Here is a 19982-nt window from a genome sequence, read left to right on the forward strand (position 1 = left end):
ACAATGAAGGTGAGCGCTGTAGTTTATTTTGAGTCTATATACAAACACCGTCCTTGGCGCGTAAACACCAAATGTAATAAGCTAAAAAAAGTCGCCAACAAATTCACCATTAACACATGTTTGCTAATAGCTACAGTGCCCTGCTGTTTTTGGAAATCATGTAACCTTTTTAAAACAATTAAGTATGTAACCCATTTTTAAAGATTTGGAATTAAAATGGGTTTTTGGATAAGAGTTTTTGGATAAGAGCCAAAGACATGATAGGGAAGCACTGAAAGACGGAGTTACACGTTGACGGGTTTGATCTTTTCATGGCTTTTCTTAGCAGTAAGAAAAATACAGAATGACTCCAACCTTGCAGTTATTTTAGAAATGTCCACATTAATTTCAGACATCCATTCAGACACTTGTGCATTTTGAACAATTAGCAGTGGAATTCTGAGAAGTGCATTTTGGCTCAGAATGGACTCAAATTGGACTCAACATTTCCATGGGGATCGGTCGTGATTGCGTCTTGAGGTTGTGTGGATTGACTACAACACTAATTACGTTGCAAGCCACAGTGATGATAGAAGGAAAAGACTGAGGTTGGGGGAAACCTTTGTCACTTGATAATACAGTATCTCACTTAATAATTGTTCATATTTAACTGACTTCTTTTAGCTGGTATTTATTGCATTTCTCACCATTCTCTGTAAATGTATGAATTTGTATCCCTTTAAGGAGTACAGTTGTAGTATGTACATTTATGTTGTTGATGAGGTGGTTGTGCTTCAAATTCAACTTGGCTTTCCACTTATTAACATGTTACTAAGACAGTTTTTCATTTAAAAGGCGGCTGGTATGAGACCATGAAAATATTTTTTTAAACACTTGGAAAATTATATTTGAGCACTTTAATACCCTATAATACAGTATTTCATTCTGATTGTATCTTGTAAAATGATTGTGTTTTGGAATCAAGTGTACAATAAGGCCAATAATCATCGAGCTGTTGTATTTCACTGTTTTCAAATACCTCTCATGGAAGTATAAAATGTCTTTCATTGTCTTTTATTTATCTTGTACCGAAATGTACTCAGTGGAGTTGACATTGGTCTTCATTCTTTAGATGCAGTATGTGGGCAGTGTTTGCACACATCTCACCTTCTTATCATTCTATAGTGATGTACTGTAGGCATGTTGTAAATATCAGTGTAAACTTGGAATAAAATAGGAAGATGTTTTCTGGTATCTAATGTTCATCAGTGAATTGTGAATTAGACAATAAATGATTATAATTTTACTGTACTCTGATATTCTTGCAACTTTCATGATTTTGAAGTAGACAAATGATGCATTTTCTTATATATAAACCTTTTGTTTATTTTAAATATACTATAATACAAATTTCATTTTAGAAAACAAAAGCACACAAAATGCTTGCAGTGAAAAATATTAAATGATCTTTTTCTGTGTTTGTCCATGAAAGGCAGAGTTCACTTTTGAGCTTTCTTGGATCCTCCTTTAGCCCCTCCTTTGCCTCCTTTTTCCCCTCTGTCTCCCTTCTCTCCAGATTTCTTCCCTTTCCCCTCACCAGCTTCTTTCTTGGTTGCTTCCCTTTCACCCTTCTTCTTTGTTGATGCATCCTTTTCATCTCCTTTCCCTTCTTTGGCACCCTTACCCTCTTTCTTGCCCTCCTTGGTCTTCTTTTCTTTTTTATCGGCATCCACTTTCCCTGAGACTGTTGTCACTTCCTCCTTTTCTTCTGCTTTAGCAGCTGCAGGAAACCAAGAAAAAAAGGTTAAAGGCTTCCTAGCAGCATTAGGTATCATCACTGGCCTGCCTGTAACCAGGGGCATAGGTATAGACAGTGCAGACTAGCTCCATATGCAGTGAGGATTGCTGGGTAATATGTGTATGGCTGCCCAATCTTAAGTTTCTATTTGATCATGTGACAAGACTCCAGACATCTGGTGAAACGCAAACTCTGACAAGTACTAGCAGAGCACACGTGCAAGCTAACAGTCATGCTATTCAAACATAAAAGTAGTTTTAAAAAGAGACAGGAGAGAAAAGAACAGAAGGAGAGGGGCGCAAAGCTCCCAAATAAGATTGTTTTGGATTTTGTCAAAGATTTCGCTCAATGCAACCTCATCGGATTCATTCAAATAGGCCATTCAAATAGGTATGGTAACTTTACAAGTGCTTTTTCAGTGGAATTGGTGTGGCTGTGGTGCCCCTGCTTAAAAGGTGGTTATCATTTCGGGGGACAGATCGCCACTGAGCACCTGTTTGTGTGGATGTGCTTGTGGGTATTAAACTATGTGTGCGCCTTAGCTGGCCTGTTTTCAGGACATGGTGTTTTTTTATGAGTAGGCCACCTTTCTTTCTTATTTATCATAATCTCTTGCATCTCTGTCAAAGAGGAATGTGGTTGCCGTGATTCAGGAGGTTATTGTACTGAAATTGCCCGAAAAAGTCATCTCAGCACAGTGGACACCTCACCTGCACTTAGCTGTTTGTAGTGACATTACAGGATTTTGATAATTATATCACTGGTCATGCTCCTTATAACTTTCTATAACTTTCTCTTTGACTTCTGTAATTTGCAAATACAAAAGTCTAGGTGACACAGTCCGACTCTAAAATCCATCACATGACGGTACTTTAGACAGCTGCGTCCAGGCGCACGCAGCACAGCCACATCAGCAGCGTGGGTGGAGAGAGACACACACAAAGTGAACTGTTGAATTTAATATGTTAATATGGAAAGAAATCGATTTAAGGAGCTTTAAATTAAGTAGGTTAGGTATTTACTGCATCTAATCTTTTCAGTTGTTAAACCACAACGAGGAAGGCACACAAATTTGCCAATATAGGGTTCCCCTCTAGACACGAACACTGTGTGTGTGTGTGTGTGTGTGTGTGTGTGTGTGTGCGTGTGTGCGTGCGCGTGTGCTTCGTAACCGCGTAGCCCAAGGGCCCATCTTAACAGCCTGCACTGGGGCCCATTGTTATTACCTTATGCTACTGCCTGTGACATTAATTGGAAGGGAGAATTTAATCCAAACAGAATGCCAGGCTAAGTAGGTTGCATGTAATGAAGGCACATCTGTCAAGTGCTTTTTGTATGAGAAGTGAAGAGCAAAAAGTAGTCAGCTTTGTGTGCGTTTACAGAGACACTGTTTTTCTCATAATTATTCAGGAGGTGACACCCTGAGGATGTACATGGCTAACAGAGGTAGTGAGGGTGAATATCTTGTTAGTTACTGGGTTAAGGTTGGGGAAAGGTACGTGTAAAAAGCAAATAGAATTTCATGAATATTTAAAATGGAATAACTTGTATGTAGTTAAAGGAATAGTTTGAAATTTTCAGAAAAAACATTTACTCACTTTTGTTGAGCATTAGATGAGAAGATCGTTACCACTCTGATGTCTGCACTGTAACTTCAGAGCTAACGCTAGCGGCAGGTTAGCTTAGCATGAAGACTGGAAACAGGAAGACACCTAACTTTGCTCTGTCCAACAGTAACAAAACCAGCACCTCTAAAGATCATGTTACATGTCATTTTTTTAATTCCGGACATGACTTCAGGAAGTTATTGCTCGCAGCCATGATAAAGTGCAGCACATACCCCCTGTAAAACAGCAAGTTGATGTTTTTCCACTTTGGTTTTTGTACAAGCCACAACATGTTAATTAGAGAGCTTTTAGATGCTGGTAGGTGGATTTTGTTGCCTCCTGACTGAGAAAGGCTAGCTGTTGTTTCCAGTCTTTAAGCTAAGCTAACTGTCTGCCTGCTGTCTATGAAGATTCTCAGTCATCCAGGTCATAGTTATCCAACGAAGGTTAAAATGAAGGGCAACTGGACTTGGTTGAAGCTACTGGAAGACGTTTCGTCCCTCATCCAAAGGACTTCTTCAGTTCTGACTGACTGGCAGGGAAACTCAGCTATTTAACCTCAGTGGGGTCGTTATCTCGGGTCATCGATACCGCTGGTTCGTTAGTGTTCCTTGTTGCTGTGACGACAGTCGTTACAGTCGTTGAGACTACCTGTGGCCAAGACTGAACGACCATCGTTGGTATCTTCACCTGAGGCCAATAGGTTACGTTTGTTGAGTTTCCTGGGAAGTGATGAAAGGACAGCATTGTAAGTGGGGGATAAGTGGTGGCGTAGACCCCCTCCCCTAAGAGGCTTGAAAGAGGTGTCAAGGAAGCCATCTACACCAGGGTTGAGAAACCGTCATTGAACAGGGAGGAAGTCCTTTGGATAAGGGACGAAACGTCTTCCAGTAGCTTCAACCAAGTCCAGTTGCCCTTCATTTTAACCTTCGTTGGATGTCTGCCTGCTGTAGCTACATGTTCAACAAACCACATGTATGAGAGTGGTATCCTTTTATACATGTAATTAGGCCTCATTTATTTTGTATTTTGCAAATTACACCTGGCTGTAATATAGATCAAAACGAAACGAGCAAATATTGTGTAAAAGCTGTGAAAATTAAGGAAAGACTCCGATTGGGGCCAAACAGAGCTTCATTGCTCTTTGTCTTTTTCCCTCTCTTTTTTTTTTGCATGTTTTCCCAAAAGGAAAGCAAACATTTTCCCTGTGCTCTACAAATGCTGCAGAGACACTGGATACACAAACGAAGGCCAAGAAACAAACACACACCAAATGCCAACAGTTGCCGGAAGGGGTCAGAGGAAACCTGAAAATATTTTGGTTCTGTGTTTTACTGTTTTGGATGAATCCAGCTGACTTAAAATAATCAACCAACCATCACAATGTCTGTGAATAGATTTCTTTGTGTTTTGACTAAATTCTGAAACTGTCTTGCCTGGATTTCTCCTCCACTCATAAGCTCTTTTCTTTTGCCTCTTTTTCTTCTTGTTTCTTTATATAACAGTCTGATTTTGACAAAACTTGGGAGAGATGATGCATCAGTGGGTTAAAGTCTGGGTCAGTGATGGCTAAATGAGCTGTTATTAAATGTCAAACATTTAAACCCAGATGTGTTCCAAATCTGGTCAAACTGAGACTGCTGGTGCCTATTTGCCCATGTATCATGTTGTTTATATACTGTGTATGATAATGGAATAATTAAAGGCTAACATTGCCTTCTACAAAAAGCCTTGACCCTCACACCATCACCAAATGTCAGAAGTCCTGCTCAGATACAACTGGTACAGTCTGACTGGGGCAATATAAATGTCAAAACTGTAAATGTAATCCCAGAAGTGATGTTTCCGCTGTCTTACTGATACATAAAATAATGCCAGTTCAATTCAAATAAGTTTGCATTTTTCATGCAGGGAGTGTGACTTGTAACAGGGCCAAATTCCTTTTCACAAGTCCGTCACTCATCAGTCGGCGTGCTGTGAACCTCAAATGACCTTTTTCCCGCTGCCCATTCAGAGCTCTGGGAGACAGATGTGTGAGAAATGTGTTTATGTTGTTACAACAAGAGCTGCAACTGTTTGGTGACACCGAAAAAGTATTCATCTTCAGCTACTTGCATACTATGCACTTCGTACTATAGAAGCAGCTGCTCTGTTGAGAGCTGATGACAAATAAGTGAAGATGGCAAATAGGAGTTAATTTAACAATTTCTGTCTTTTCAGTGTCTTTTTTTCAATGTTTGTGTGAGTGCTTGTGAAGGAGGCGGATAGAGAGGGACGATAGAGAGACTAAGGCTTTGTTCATTCCTGTGTGTGTGTTTATAACTTATATTGACTGTGAAACCGGAAAGGCTCACTGATTTATTTTCTCGTATTTTGTACCAGATGCTTTTAACAGCCTGGTAAGTATGTGTAAATGGAGGTGCAGAGAAATTCTTAATGGAGAATCTTGTCACTTCTATCACATGAAACAGACCTAGGTTAGTAGTCTCGGTTGATGTAAAGCACTTTGTTGGTTGCTGTAAAGTGCTATATAAATAAATGTTGATTGATTGATTGATATAAGTATAAGCGGCCCATCAGAAAAACAGCCATTTAGATTTAGGTTAGCTTATTAGGACAGATTGCGACCCATATTTACAGTCTCGTTAGGCCACGACCTCTAGTGGCAGAAGCAGTCAGGTAACGTATAAAAAACGAGAAAGTCCATGTAAGGGGGTGGATGCAAGTGTCAAGTAAGCAAAGGACTCAGGAGACTCACGATCGAGTAAAGTCGCAGTAGAAATGTGTGAAGTTAAATATTGTTTTGTAGGTGACTTATTTAATGTACTTATTTTAACCTAACCCACAATATTTTCTTAAACCTAACCAAGTAGTTTTGTTGCCCAAAACCAACCAAACTACCACCATTTCACAATGTTTACCACATGTTAGGTCTTTGGTCACATGATGTGCATAATGTATGGAGGGTTCTATAAGCTTGTCTCTGGACTGGTATTTGCCAATGATCATACAAGTCATTTGTAGGGAATGTTCATATATGTTGTTGTACTTGGACATATTTGTTGTTTTTGTCATATGTGTCATCTTAAATGACCTTTTGGGACATTTGACAATCAACCTATTTTGTCATTTGGGTATGAGGACGTGTTGGTATAAGCTCACTTTCATTGTCACAACATCTTAACTTTTCCCTAAGCTTTTACTTTTACACAACACATCTTTTTTTTTTTTTTTATCGCTGAATGCACCAGAGGATATTTTTCTACACATGCATAAACAGATTTGATAAGCTTCTGTTATTCACGAGCACATCCAAAAGATAAGAGTGGGCATTTCTTGCTCCTCATTTGGGAGAGTTAATTAACTGCTAAGTTATATTCGTTGTTTTTACTGACTGCTCTGGGAAACATTTTGCAAGTGTACTGTTGTTTTGCATAATCGAGCCCTTATATAAAAAAGAAACTCACAAAAGGCTTGATTATGAATTTCATTTTGTATTACGATTTTTTTGCTTAACATTCAACCACACTACATTCCCTCTGTACTCTCTGTATGTGGTCATTTGGTTTGTCTGATACGCTTGCAAATATCATCTCAGTGTCCCCTAAGTATGTCAGAATTACTGCAGCAAAGCAGCAATTTGCATATTTGCTTGTACAATTATGTTGCCCTCCTCTTTAGTTAATCCAGAAGCAAGCATTACAGTATGGTTTGTTTGGAGTTTATGGTTGAGAGCAGCTGAATATGTGTTAATCGTGACTCTTTATAATGGCCGCAGTCAGTGTACCTCCCCTTCAGCCCCTCTCCCAGCCACACAGTTGATTAGTTATATAGTCACAGAGGAGGATTTACTTCAGTGCATATTATATCAACTCTCTGTGATGACACTAGACATGAAGAGATATGGATGCTCTCGCCACAGTAGGTTTACAATGTGATCTTATTTCATACAGTCAAGAAAAATGTATTGACAGATCCATGTTTTTTCTCCCATAATTAATTACACAATGAGCAATTAATGGATTTGTGAACATAAATGCAAACTATATCATCAAGAAGAACAGAACGAGACAGATGTCAGTCCCTATTTGTCACATTTCTTAACCTGAAAAAGGCACAGCAAAGCAGCTAAACACACATGGCAACACACCAAATTCCTAAGAGAAAGAGATGTGTAAAAACAGGAACATGTAATCACATATGAGACCATTGTTGTTGACATCAATGATCATATTTAATTTATACTGGCAGGAGGGAATGTTTTGCTTTATTCAAGGCTAATATCAGGAAAGCCAACAGACAGGTAGGGAAACAGACAAACACAGAGAACAAACAGGCATTTTGCATGTATAACCATTTCCAATGCTTGTAGTAATAGCAATTTTCTGCCTCATAATTTCCTCAAAGTTATCATAGTCATATGCTTGTGACGTTTTCATGCAAATATGCATGAAGCAAAATATGTACATCTGTATTAAAACACCTAGGCCTGAAGAAAGAAGAGAGCCTCACAAAATACAAAAGTATAAACTACAAAAGTCCAGCTGCCCTAAAGAAATCGTATTTGCAAAATCCAGCACAGTTTGTATTTCACAGCCACAGTAAAAGTTTCTGCTGTACCCAGTTGCTGCACTACAACTCCACTTCCAAGCAAAATTTGGAAAATTCAAATTGTTCTTTTCTGGCTATGCATTTTTATTTGTTTGAATTTCTCCAAAATTCCACTCGCAGCAGTAGCATTTATGGAAGACCAGATGGACTGACTGCAGGATGGGCATTAGAAGCATGAGTAGGTCTTTTCGAGTGTCTGCCAATGTATAAAGTATGTTTTATAAAGTCGCTTAGCCAACAGGAGTGTCTGAAAGAAGATAAGAGCATAAGAAAAGGAAGAAAAAATCACCCCGTCTCTGACAAAGTGAGGGAGCTGTGGTGCTCCTCGCTCAGCCTAACTACTGAGAGCTGGCTGTTGTTAGCACTTTGAGTTTGGACCTGCTCAGACACTGTCTGTACTGCAGACACTTCTGGGGTAGCTGGAAGAAAAGCAGGAAGGAAGAGAAGGGAAGAGAAATGGAGGAAGAGAAAAGAACAGAAAATTTAGTACAAAACAGAGCAGAAGAATTGAAACAAGTGCAGTAAGGTTTGTGAGGTAAAAAAGACACAGATTTAAGGAATTACAGCTGCCCTAGAAATGATGTTATGCAAGAAATACAACTGTCCTTTAGCCTCAATCATAAAGTGGCACTAGAGTCTTATACGACCCTGTTTGGACTATTTCTCCTATTTTTCAGATCTCTTGGGAATTCTTTGTATAAAGCAATCACAGATTGGTGCACGAGCGAAGCGTGCATAATGTACTGTGCAGTTTATTCATGTCACAGGACTTCATTGTATGAAGGTTCAAACAGTTTTCAAACATTTATCTCCCATTTGGAGCTGGTGGCTCCCATTGGAGCAATTGAAGTTGCCCAGTGCAGCAGAGTATTAGAAGAAATGGTGGCACAAGAAAAAAAGCAGAGCCACTTCAGGAAAGCGGCACAGTCGACATCAGACTTAAAGTACCTCAGCTTGTTATTTTTTTATTACCAATTTAATATAATCATATTAATATTGAAAAGATATTAAAGAGAGGTACTTACATCCTGGGATCTCGGTCAGCTCATTTAGAGGTGGCACTGTCTCTAATGTGTTGGCGTATTTCTTGGCAGCCTGTCTTTGCGCGTGCCGAGCCTCTATTTCCTTTTTAGTTCTTGGGATTCGACATTTGAATATACAACATAGAGTGATAACTGAGAGAGGGGAAAAACAGGGATATGATGAGTTTATATTACAATAAATGCAACATCTTATTTATATATATATATATATATACATACATACATACATACATATTTAATTTTTAAGTTACTTCTAGTGGTAATCGTGAGCAAAAACTGTCTCTGGGCTAGACAGTTTTGCCAGTTTTTGCAATGCTCACAGCGGCAGAAGAACTGACATTTACAAAGTTCTACAGCAACAACAATGTTTCCATTAGTCTGGACAATCCACATACATCAACAGTATTTATTGGAACCACTTTCCACCAAAAAAAATCATCCCAATGAAAACAGAAAGGTCTGAGGATTATCCAGAGTGACAAAGAAATTGTTTATGGAAAAGATGTTACTGTTTTTAGCCATACTAGCAGAATGACTGTAGAGATGGAATGTCGGTCTGTCTGTCTGTTGCTTAGGTGGTCAGTCTACAATGACTGGATGGACTACCGTGGCATTTGGGAATTTTGGTGATCCCTTGACTCTTCCTCCAGCGCCTCTGTGAAATTCACACATGTGGTTTTGGATTGCCATGAAATTTGGTACAGACATAAATGTCCCCCTCTGGATTAATTTTTATAATTGGTTGATCATCCAGCATCATTACCAGGTCAAAATTTTAACTTGCAAAACCTGCTAAATTAATGACATTGCTATTCTGAGCTGTACTTTATGTTTACTGCAAACTAATGTAATGCTAACATGCTAAACTAAAATTTCAAGCAGCGTGTCCCAAGTCCTGACAAATATCTATAAAACACTAAATTGTATTAGTTTTTACCACAATTAAAATAATAATTACAATATTATACTTGTTTCCAGTGCTTACATACCGTAATTTATTATGTTCTGTCCTACTCATTATTACCTAACCCAGGAGTTTTCAAGTGTGAGGCGGGCCTCCATTGGGGTGCTTCAAACTGTTTCAGGGGAGGCTCAGTGAATGGAAGTGAAACAGTATTTCATTAGTTATTGCATTAGTTATCAAAAGGAGATCACATAGAATAGCCTACATGTATGAGAGTACAGAGATACAGTTGTTGGGAACTGTTTTACCCCCATCAGACTCAGAAAGTAATAAATGCCCTTGGACAGACATTTTTTAAAAACTATTTGGTGTAGTGAGAAGATGTGTCAAACAGCAGTATAAGGCTATTTTGGCTCAAATGTTGAGTGTCTATGGGATCTAATAATATAATCATGATCCCATAAGCATCCAGGAATTGAGCGAAACTTACCAAGTAAACTTAAGATGTGGTGGGGGTACCCATTTCCCAAGCTTTGTCTGAGGGGAGGCTTGCAGTCTCAGACTTTGAAAACCCCTGACCTAACCCAATATAAAAACTTAAACAATGTACCATGTGCCTGAATTCAATACTGATTTCTCTGTATGTGTGTCAATCAATCAATGTGCTAGCTGTTACTAGCTGATATAGGCAAGCGCCGCTTGTGGCTGTTTCTTACAGAAGCTGTCTGTATGTTAAAGTAACGGTTAGCTGTCATGCCGAAGAGAAAGTCAGTTTTTTATTTTTTAATTGTCCCCTATCCTGATGAAAACACTGATGGTGCGTGCATAAGTGCCTACGTGTGTGTGCATGAATGTGTAGTACACTTCAGGGTCCCGGTTTGGGGGTTTGAAAATATGGTCACTCTAATTGGGGTTGAACCAAAAAACACAGAGATGTATATGTCAAAACCTGGGCAAACAAAACTCAATTATTTGCATGGCTAGATATTACTGGAGGCTAGTGAGAAAATATTTGTTTTCTTAATTTGAGTGAACTTATCCTTTAAACAAAGACTTGCTTTGTTTTCTGTAAGATGTGAAAAATGACTGTTGGTGTTGTATTTTCCTTGTAGTTGCTGTGTATTTTATGTTTCTGGGTTTTTTTTCTTTTGCACTGCTATAACGTGACACTGTCACTCAAAAGCTTTAACATTATTGTCCATTTGTGTGTAAAAAATCAATGAACAAAGATCATAAATAAAATAAGACTAGGCCAAAGATCCTTTTGTTGACAATTTTGTAACAAATCACAAGGTGTCTCAGGTATACCTTATCCCTACATGATTTTACTACACAATTAATTGGTTCAGATTTAGAGACAACATCTTTTGTTTCAACATTTGCCATTTTGTTTAAACCAACATTAAAACCATTAGGGTGAAAAGCAAAGTGAGAGTTTATTTTTCCTAGTTGCTACTATTACTCAGATTACTCCCTTCTGGAAACACTGTAGTGATCCCTCTCTTTCCTGACATAATATCTGAGTCATTACCACTAATCACACTGTGGATGCATAATTGCAATGCACAGACATCTTTGGCCTGCAGTTCTTTCTCAAGATAGCTGTCTATTTGAGGAACAGTTTGTGAAAGTGACAACAAAGTGATTTCATGAGATATACTGACCAACTGCTAAAGCAAACACAGCAAAGATACCGATAACCTGCCATAACCGCAGGCCCCAGAAAACAACGGTCTCTGATGTGACAGGGTCTGGCTTCTTTGGGGGATCTGTGGGTAAAAGCTGTGGGGAAAAAAGAGACAACATAGATATTTTTTTTATGTATATGCACAGCACAAAGAAACCTTCAAAAGCAGGGTTTACAACAGAGAGCAAAGCTCAAGGAGTAAACAAGATCTTAGAGTAACTAAATCTCCTAAGAATCATGTTCAGTTTTCTGTGATACTTTGTTCTTTAGTCTTGATCTTATCTTCAGTGTAGTGTGCCAGCAATTGGTTCGAGGTTTTTAACCACTCCTGATCTTTCTGACAAAAAATGATTTAATACATATTAGAGTCATACATTAACTAAAATATAATAGAATAACATCCTCTAAAGGGCACAGATTCCCTTATGCCCTCTTATCACACAAGTGTCAAACGGCCAAAATGCTCAATTTCAGTTTCCTTTGAACGCAATCTGTCCGCAGCCCTACCTTTATTTTACTTCTGAACTCTGTGAAGGTCAATCCAAGATGTCATACTTTATTGGTATTGATTCATTTACTTTATTAGATATCAAATTCTTTAGGTTTATGACATTTAACTGAACTGACTTGAAGGAAAAGTCAGTTTTTTTTCCTCAAGGCATTAGCAAAATGTTAAATAACAAAAGGCCCAAAAGAAAAGGTCTTTAGCATTTCTTATGCGGCTGCCAAGAAAACAACACCAACATAACCTGTGGGTTTTTGTGGCTCTGTCTCACCTCCGTTGGAATCTCCCCTTTCTTGACACCGATAAGGACTGAGATCTGCAAACGTGACCGGCATGATACCATGCAACTAGAGTAGGTTGGTTTCCAGACTTTTCCTGCATTTTCTTTGAACTTTCGCAATGGTCTTAGGTGTCTCAATCCTCTGCTGGACAAAGCTCAGTCGATAGTGTCCTAAACATACATTTTTCGCATTTCAAAACACCTTTCTCCAGAGCTGGGGATTGGGGAATACGTATAAAAACTGTGTGTGCCTTTGTGGCAATTCAATGGCTTGAATGACTACTTTGCCGGAGCCAACAGAGCATCAGCTCCCTGACAAAATCACTGTGAGATTTCTCGCTGTCTACTGTATATTGATCAGTTGATTGGATGATACAAGGTTGTCTAGGAAACTCTATACTTTATTCCATCAACCAACAAGCGATGGATTAGAAAGTGGATACTTATCACATTTGCTGCCTTGACTGATAATTCCATTATGTGGTAAAAAAGGAACTATGTTCTAAGAATAAGCTGAGATTGTGAGAAGAAGAAAAAACCTGTTTTGGCTGTTTGTCAGACCTGATAGGCTTCAGCAAGCTAACATGCCAAATGTGACAGTACAAGCTGTCTTCAGGGCCTCTGTAATGTTTGTTTGCTGAGGAGGACACAAGAGGGGCTGTGAACTTGAACGAGAAAGCTGCAGAGAAAATGGTTTGAATGAGTTTGCACTCTTATTTGTGCAATTCCCACGGAAGGATTAGCCTTGATGGGGATATTTAACAATGCTCTTAAATAATAAAATGTTTTGCCTCGAGTGATTATGTAATGCTAAATCCTTTCCTCTGGAGGGGAATTTCATGTGGCAAGGATATAAGCCTAAACTTTTCAGCACATTCTCAGACACATGCTGACCTCAAGTTAACTCATGGTGATCATTTTATACCCACATTAATTACATATTTTTGTTTGACGGACGGTTAGTTGATTCATTACATGTTCAATGTTATGATTGGATATTTTTCCTCAAGTGTTTTGTTCGAAGATCCTTGGAGAATAATCAAGGAAGATTAATATCATTGAACGGAAGATTAACGTCTAAAAATAGAAAAATCAGCACTGGGATACAGGTTTAGTTATCTGGGACCAATTACTAAGTAGTTACTTATAAAAGGATATCCTGTGTAAAGGAGATTCACATATTTGTGCCATGTTTACAGTATTTAGATTATATTTACTGGTGTTTTCTGTTGTTACTCTATTGTGTGTTTTACCTGAAGAAAAAATTAATCAATCACATGCGTCACGTGAACGTGAAAGTAAAACTAATGTCACCCAAGCATTCTTTGTATGACACCTGCAGAGACTTTTGATCTAGCCTTCAGTATAAACAATATAAACATTATATTTATATTTACCATAGAAGCTGTTTCTAGAAGTTTCTTGTGCTTTCTCTGACTTTCTATAACATAATAATCTTCTGCTGCAATGCAAAGTTCAGTGGACGTGGATGTTACATTTAAAAAACAGTATACATATGAATAATGACAGTCTATTATCTGTTGCCTCCTTTAAACTGTATACAGTAATGTAATCTATGGGATTACTCATAATCTATTTTGCCCCCCAGCAATTTATTGTAATGTGCAATTTATTGTAGAATACCACAGCTGATGATTCATTCTAATTTAAAGGGATGTTTTGTCAGTAATGAATGTGGTATTTTGTCCTTTCAGTCATGTACACGGTGTCCTGTATAGATATAAAGCAAATGTCCTATTTCTCAGAAGCAGAATTATTTTATCACCTTGCTTTTTAGAAAACATAATGGATTTCAGCTGCTTTTTTGTAGTCAGATTGTTGTCACATTCTCTGCAATGTAACCCTCTTCATCCCCAAAGCACAAAAACAACTTGCCATGCTAGGACTCATCATATTCATCATCCTGCACCCATTAAAACACGTGGCTGGCTGGCTGACGACAGACCATATAATGTATCAGGTTTCAACATGCTCCTCATCAAGTAAGGCAAACAACAACTCTGGCAATCAGACAAAAACTATCAGTTACATAAAGCTACCTTTTAAAAAGCAGAACACCTGCACCCTTCACAGAGAAAGCCTCAGCATATTCCTAAGAGGAACCTGTGGAGGACATGGTGATTCATCTCTTACCTCAGGATCCGGGATCTGGGAGAACACGGAGGACAAGCACTGAGACAGCAGCACTGCTCCCCAGCCCCATGGCAGGAGCTGAGGTGGACATACAGGCTGATCCCCAAACATTCTCTGCCCCTCTTTCTCCCTGCAGCCACCCTGCCCCCTCTCTCCCTCTTCCCCTGCCTCTTCTTCTTTCTCTCTGTCTGCCTGCCTGCACTGGCGCCGTATACAGGACAGGACCACAATGGCCCTGGGTGATTAATGGTTACTATGGTGCTGACGCCTTCCTCCCATCCACAGTTGCTGCTCTGCTCCTCTAAATCTTGGTCTTCTCCCACAACACTGCAGAAACCCAAAGACACACCAGCGATCACCACTGCAGGCAGCTCAAAACAGCTCTACTACAATCGAGAGAGCCAACCCTGCTGTTAGGGTACATTAATTAATTAATAGACCTGGTGTGGTTTACAGCCAGCTCGTCCTGCTGAGGACAGGAAGTTAACACAGTGTGGGGGGATGGGCAGTATAGTTAACCATGAGGTTGGCCTGCGCAGTGAAGCAAACGGCTGTGAGCGTCATCATGTTTACTGCCTTAGAACCTGGAGCGTAAAAATCCTCACAGCCTCGTCCCTTTAGTGTGGCAAAAGGGTTAGTGGTTAGTGGTGCTGTGGAATCCAACCTTTTTAATATGCACCCGCCTAAGGAAAGAGCAAAAACATCACAGTCAGTTTGCTTTGGTTGCAGTCATTTGTGATCAACTCAGAAATTAAGTTAATGTTATTTCAAGGTTTATTGTTTTTTTTTTGTGTGTGTGTGTGTGGCTGCCCTTAATCAATAGGATATTTTTCTATGACGCTTCCATCCATCTATCCATCCATCTTCAGTCGCGGGGATGACGTTTCCAGTGGTGGGAAAATAATTAGTTCAGTTTAGTAAGCCACACTACAATGGAAAAGTAAAACAGCATCTTACATTCATTTATTTAGCTGATGCTTTTATCCAAAGCGACTAACAATTGCTATATATGAGATTGCATGCCTCTGGAGCAACTAGGGGTTAAGTGTCTTGCTCAGGGACACATTGGTGGATGTGTCACAGTGGGGAATTGAACCCGTGTCTCTCATACCAAAGGCATGTGTCTTATCCTCTGCCATTAAGGCAGAATGAGGAGGAGTTGCAGTTTGTGAAGACAGCAGTATAAGTTGGCCCCTCCACCTCAGCTTAACAATACCCGGAGTGCATGCCCCCTGACCGTGGTTGCCAGAGCACAGCCTAGTGTACCACCTGCAACAACACATGCCTACATAAGGCAACGACTCTTCTGATTACCTGCGGGAAAATTAGTGATTTTCAATTACAGTGTAAGCCAGTGCAAAGCCCCAGGGGAGAAGAGGCAGAGGAGTGAGAGCTGGAGGCAGAGGCAGAGCGAGGGGAAGAGGTTGATACCTAGCAAAACACAGCAAAAAAGAAAATGCAGGCAAAGGGCAATGTCTCTGCAGACGCAGACACCACCACACATTTCTAGTGGGTCATAGTGGTGATTGTGAGGGAAAATCCTACTCATTCTGCCCTTAAACATGACTACAAAAACATAAATATACAACAACAAAAAATGCCCAATACTTTTCAGCCTGTTGAATTGTAAATCTGTATTTTAATGTTAGAGGTGGTCCAGGTTTTGTAGACAGGTCTAACTAATTTGTACAGTACTGACGGTGGCCTAAACTATAGCAATGCATAATTTATTTATTATTAAGTTATTTTATGGTTTGCTAGTGAAATTTTAATCTGTAAACCACCCAGTACAGTAGCCATCAGATACGAAAGTGCAAGCAAAAGAATGACAATATCATTTCCTTACAAAATAGAAATACCACATAAAACACCAATACCATTAAATAGTCAGTAGGGCTTTTTATAATGCCACTTGGGAGTAGAAACAAGCTGTAATGTAAAAATGTACATATTATCAATTTAGTTATTTAGTTGATATGGCGTGATTGCAAATCGGTTTGCAAACTGAGCGACTGGAAACAGGGGGAAACAGCCTGGCTCTGTTCAAAATATGTCTACCAGCCCCTCTGAAGCTTGCTGATTAAGACATTATATGCTGTTTGTTTAATGAGAGCAAAACCCATAGTGTAAAAACAACATGTGGTGTTACGGGCATACCTGCCAACAATCAAATTTTTTGGTTTCTCCCAATAAACTCCCATAATATACATGGCCCTCAAATGTTATTATGAATAATCGTCATACACAGATCCAAATTTAGGATGTTTGTCTGACATCACCCAAGTTGCCAGATCGTCTATGAAACCCAATCTACACACAATGCACACACTACAGACAGTTTCAACCCATCTGTCATCGCAACCTGGCAATACACAAACCTGATCCAAGGGGCATCAGCGCAGATGCTCTCTCTAGCTTAATGTTGTGCAGGGCGGTGTTCCACCTAAAAAATCGAGATATTATACTTACTTTACAGATAAAGGTTTCAGTTAAATGACTTTTAAGAGATATTTCAGAGAGATGCTTTTTGCGTGGATTCAAGTTTCATCCTCATGTCTCAGGCAGGTCTCAAAAGCCCTTTAATAAGAAATGCCATTAGTCAAAGTGAAATCTCATTATAGTTCCATTTGTCCAGCCTTTTCTTGGTCCTGGAAAGTTTTTATTTAACAGTGACAAAATATCTCAAATCTGTCTAAAAACCAATACTGTTTGTCAACCACTTGTCAATGATGTTCAAAAATATCTTGATAACCACAGGAATGCATGTTAAAACCTGTTAACACTGTGTTTAAAATATAGCCAAAGCTGCCATAACGGAAGCCTGACTTTAGCCTATCACTAACCCAAATTCTAGCCTGCAAGTTCATGACCCACATGGCACATACTGGGCCTTTCTCTTTCCAAATATTAAATATAAGACAACAATATCTTAAAAGCCCCATGTCCTTCTTTTAACCATTGGTGGTTCTGTGAGTTCTCTGTAAGAGTAGTACATTGCATGTATGACACTGTGTATTCTTATTTCTTATTTGTGGATATCTGCACCAAGAAGAATATTAGTACAACAAACACTTAAAATAGCATTCAAGAAACCCTATTTATTTTAATGACAATAAATATTTTAAAAATTCTATTCGATAGATGCACTCGTGCCAATACCACATATAGACTGATTCATGCATACTGAATTCTATGCTAAAATAAAAGAGTGCACTTAGTAGACCTAGGCTGGTGTTTATCAAGCTTCTCAAAGTGCCATTTTAGTCTTAAGTGCTGAGAATTCACGAAATTGACTCCTACTTTCAAACTTAAAAATAAAAGCAAGTTATCAAATTTCTTTAAGCTAAGAATCACTCTTACTCTCCCAGTTATTTAAGACAGCTTGAGAGGTCTCTCAAGTGGTTAGAAGTTGCCAATGTGGGCTTGAGATGGCACTGTTGAGACAGAGACCTGCGCAAATCTTTCAGGAGAGGAAGAACGTTTCTGAATTATATGAAAACGCGCAGAAGGGTCCAGACAGCACAGGCATAATCTTTGTCAGCCAGTTGGTTACGGAAGTCATCTCACCACTGAATTTACGCAGTAATGAGTTTTCGGCTAAACTGAAGGTGGTAATGACACTTTGTTTCTTTGCCACAAGACAAACGCAGCAATTCTGATGATTTAGGGCCATCACAGCCATCAATAAGTGGAATTGTCATGAAAACAATTATGGCACTTACAGCTTCACTCATTGTCACGTGTTTCATCGACTTCCCAACAACACCCTCTGTAATCCAACAGAACACAGTTCATGCAAATAACCAGCTTCACAAGAGTAGTAGGCGTAATTGATGGCTCTCATATAAAGATAAACTTTTTTATCTTTCATTTCCAATGTGTATAATATAATTACAGAAGCCCTAAGCGGCCATCGATTCAAATATTTAGTTTACTCCATTTTTCTGTGATAACAGGATAATATTCTTGTGATCTGGAGATAACGAATGTTGTTTTCTTGTGATAGCGGGATCATTTTCTCATGATCTCAAGATAACAAACCATAGTTGAATGCAGGGGTTGGCAGGTGCGTTTCTTCAGGATAATTTCCAAAACTTTACTGTGTCACAGGTTATCTCAGAGTGCAGGACTCATAATTCAAGGATTGATGGTTTGACTCCTGCTCTCAAGCACTTTTTTTTAATGTTTTTTATCATCCTCTTCAACAAAGTTGTTATGAATTACCCTGAATGAGAAGCATATGAATTTCCTCTGCCTGGGAATGATGGGGAAATGAAAAGTCCATAGGTTGATGAATGTGGACCAATCGCCGGGATGTGCACGGTCCAGCACGTGCTTCATTGTGAACATGTGAAACTTTCTCTTCATAAGAACTTTGTTGAAGAGGATTATGAAAAAGATTTGTTTAAAATACGTCTTCAATGAGGATCAAACACACAATCCCCGAGATAACCACTGACACTGCAAACTGCACTGAAATTATCATTAAGAAACTTTCCTGCCGACCACTGTGTTTTATTATCTCGAGATCACAAGAAAATGATCCCGTTATCACAGGAAAAAAATATTCGTTATCTCAAGATCACAACATAATTATCCCATTATCAAGGGAAAACGGAGTAAAAAAAATATTTGAATCGATGGCCTCTTATGCCTTCCGTAAATAATGTATTCTCTTGAAAATTCTTTATCATCAAATAGGAATAGGAAAAGGAATTTCACCATTCAATGTGCATTTATTTGAGAATATTCTTAAATAAGGAAATATATTGAGTGAATGGTCCTTTCCAACATCATCATCCAAAATCCTGTTTGCAGCACAGCAAAGTGTCGTGAATCAGCACTAAGACTGACACTTAAGATTTAGTCCTACACTTCACTTAAATTAGGTCTGACATCCTTGATAGCTAACTTTTAAGTGCATCTTTGAGCCAAGATTTTTTTCACTCTTAAGTCAGTTCTTAGCAGTGTTCTTATGAGTAAGTCTGAGAAGCTCGATAAATACGTAAAAGTAAAATTCTGTATCATACTTATTTTTCGATTACTGAGCTGTGTGTGTAAGTCACTGAATTACCTTAATAACTGTGACCAACTACTAGCAAGTGTTAATCAGGCTTAAACACAAACTCACTTGGGCGGAACTACCCCAGAACTAAACCCTGTCAATATTTATATATATTTTTTGATATGTGGATATAATCCATCTATCCATTGGTACATCCATTTGAATATAAATCCATGATAGACCATGATTTAGATGAAAAGACATCTCTCCTTCCTTATATGATGTTTTCATGGATGGAAAAAGATAATATCTACAAATATCTATCTGTTTATCAACTCATGATGGATAGTTGGTTGAGGGTCAGATGGATGTGTGAATATCTATCTGTTATATATAGATCCATAAACAG

At 38.7% G+C, this 19982-nt stretch overlaps 1 protein-coding gene across 1 annotated transcript; it reads right to left on the reverse strand.

Moving 5' to 3' along the window:
• Positions 1–1449: 1449 nt before the first annotated feature.
• On the reverse strand, positions 1450–14973 carry tmie (transmembrane inner ear). Its single transcript, XM_038717806.1, has 4 exons — positions 14569–14973; positions 11607–11724; positions 9021–9170; positions 1450–1759 (listed from the first exon to the last, which is right to left on the reverse strand). Exons 1-4 carry the CDS (start codon positions 14677–14679, stop codon positions 1479–1481), a joined length of 660 nt encoding a protein of 219 aa, XP_038573734.1. The 5' UTR covers positions 14680–14973; the 3' UTR covers positions 1450–1478.
• Between the last annotated feature and the right edge of the window lie 5009 nt (positions 14974–19982).

This window comes from Micropterus salmoides, unplaced genomic scaffold (assembly GCF_014851395.1).
Source record: "Micropterus salmoides isolate LMB-PRFRI ecotype aquatic unplaced genomic scaffold, ASM1485139v1 Ms_hic_scaffold_14, whole genome shotgun sequence".
In the NCBI taxonomy this organism is placed as follows: domain Eukaryota; kingdom Metazoa; phylum Chordata; class Actinopteri; order Centrarchiformes; family Centrarchidae; genus Micropterus; species Micropterus salmoides.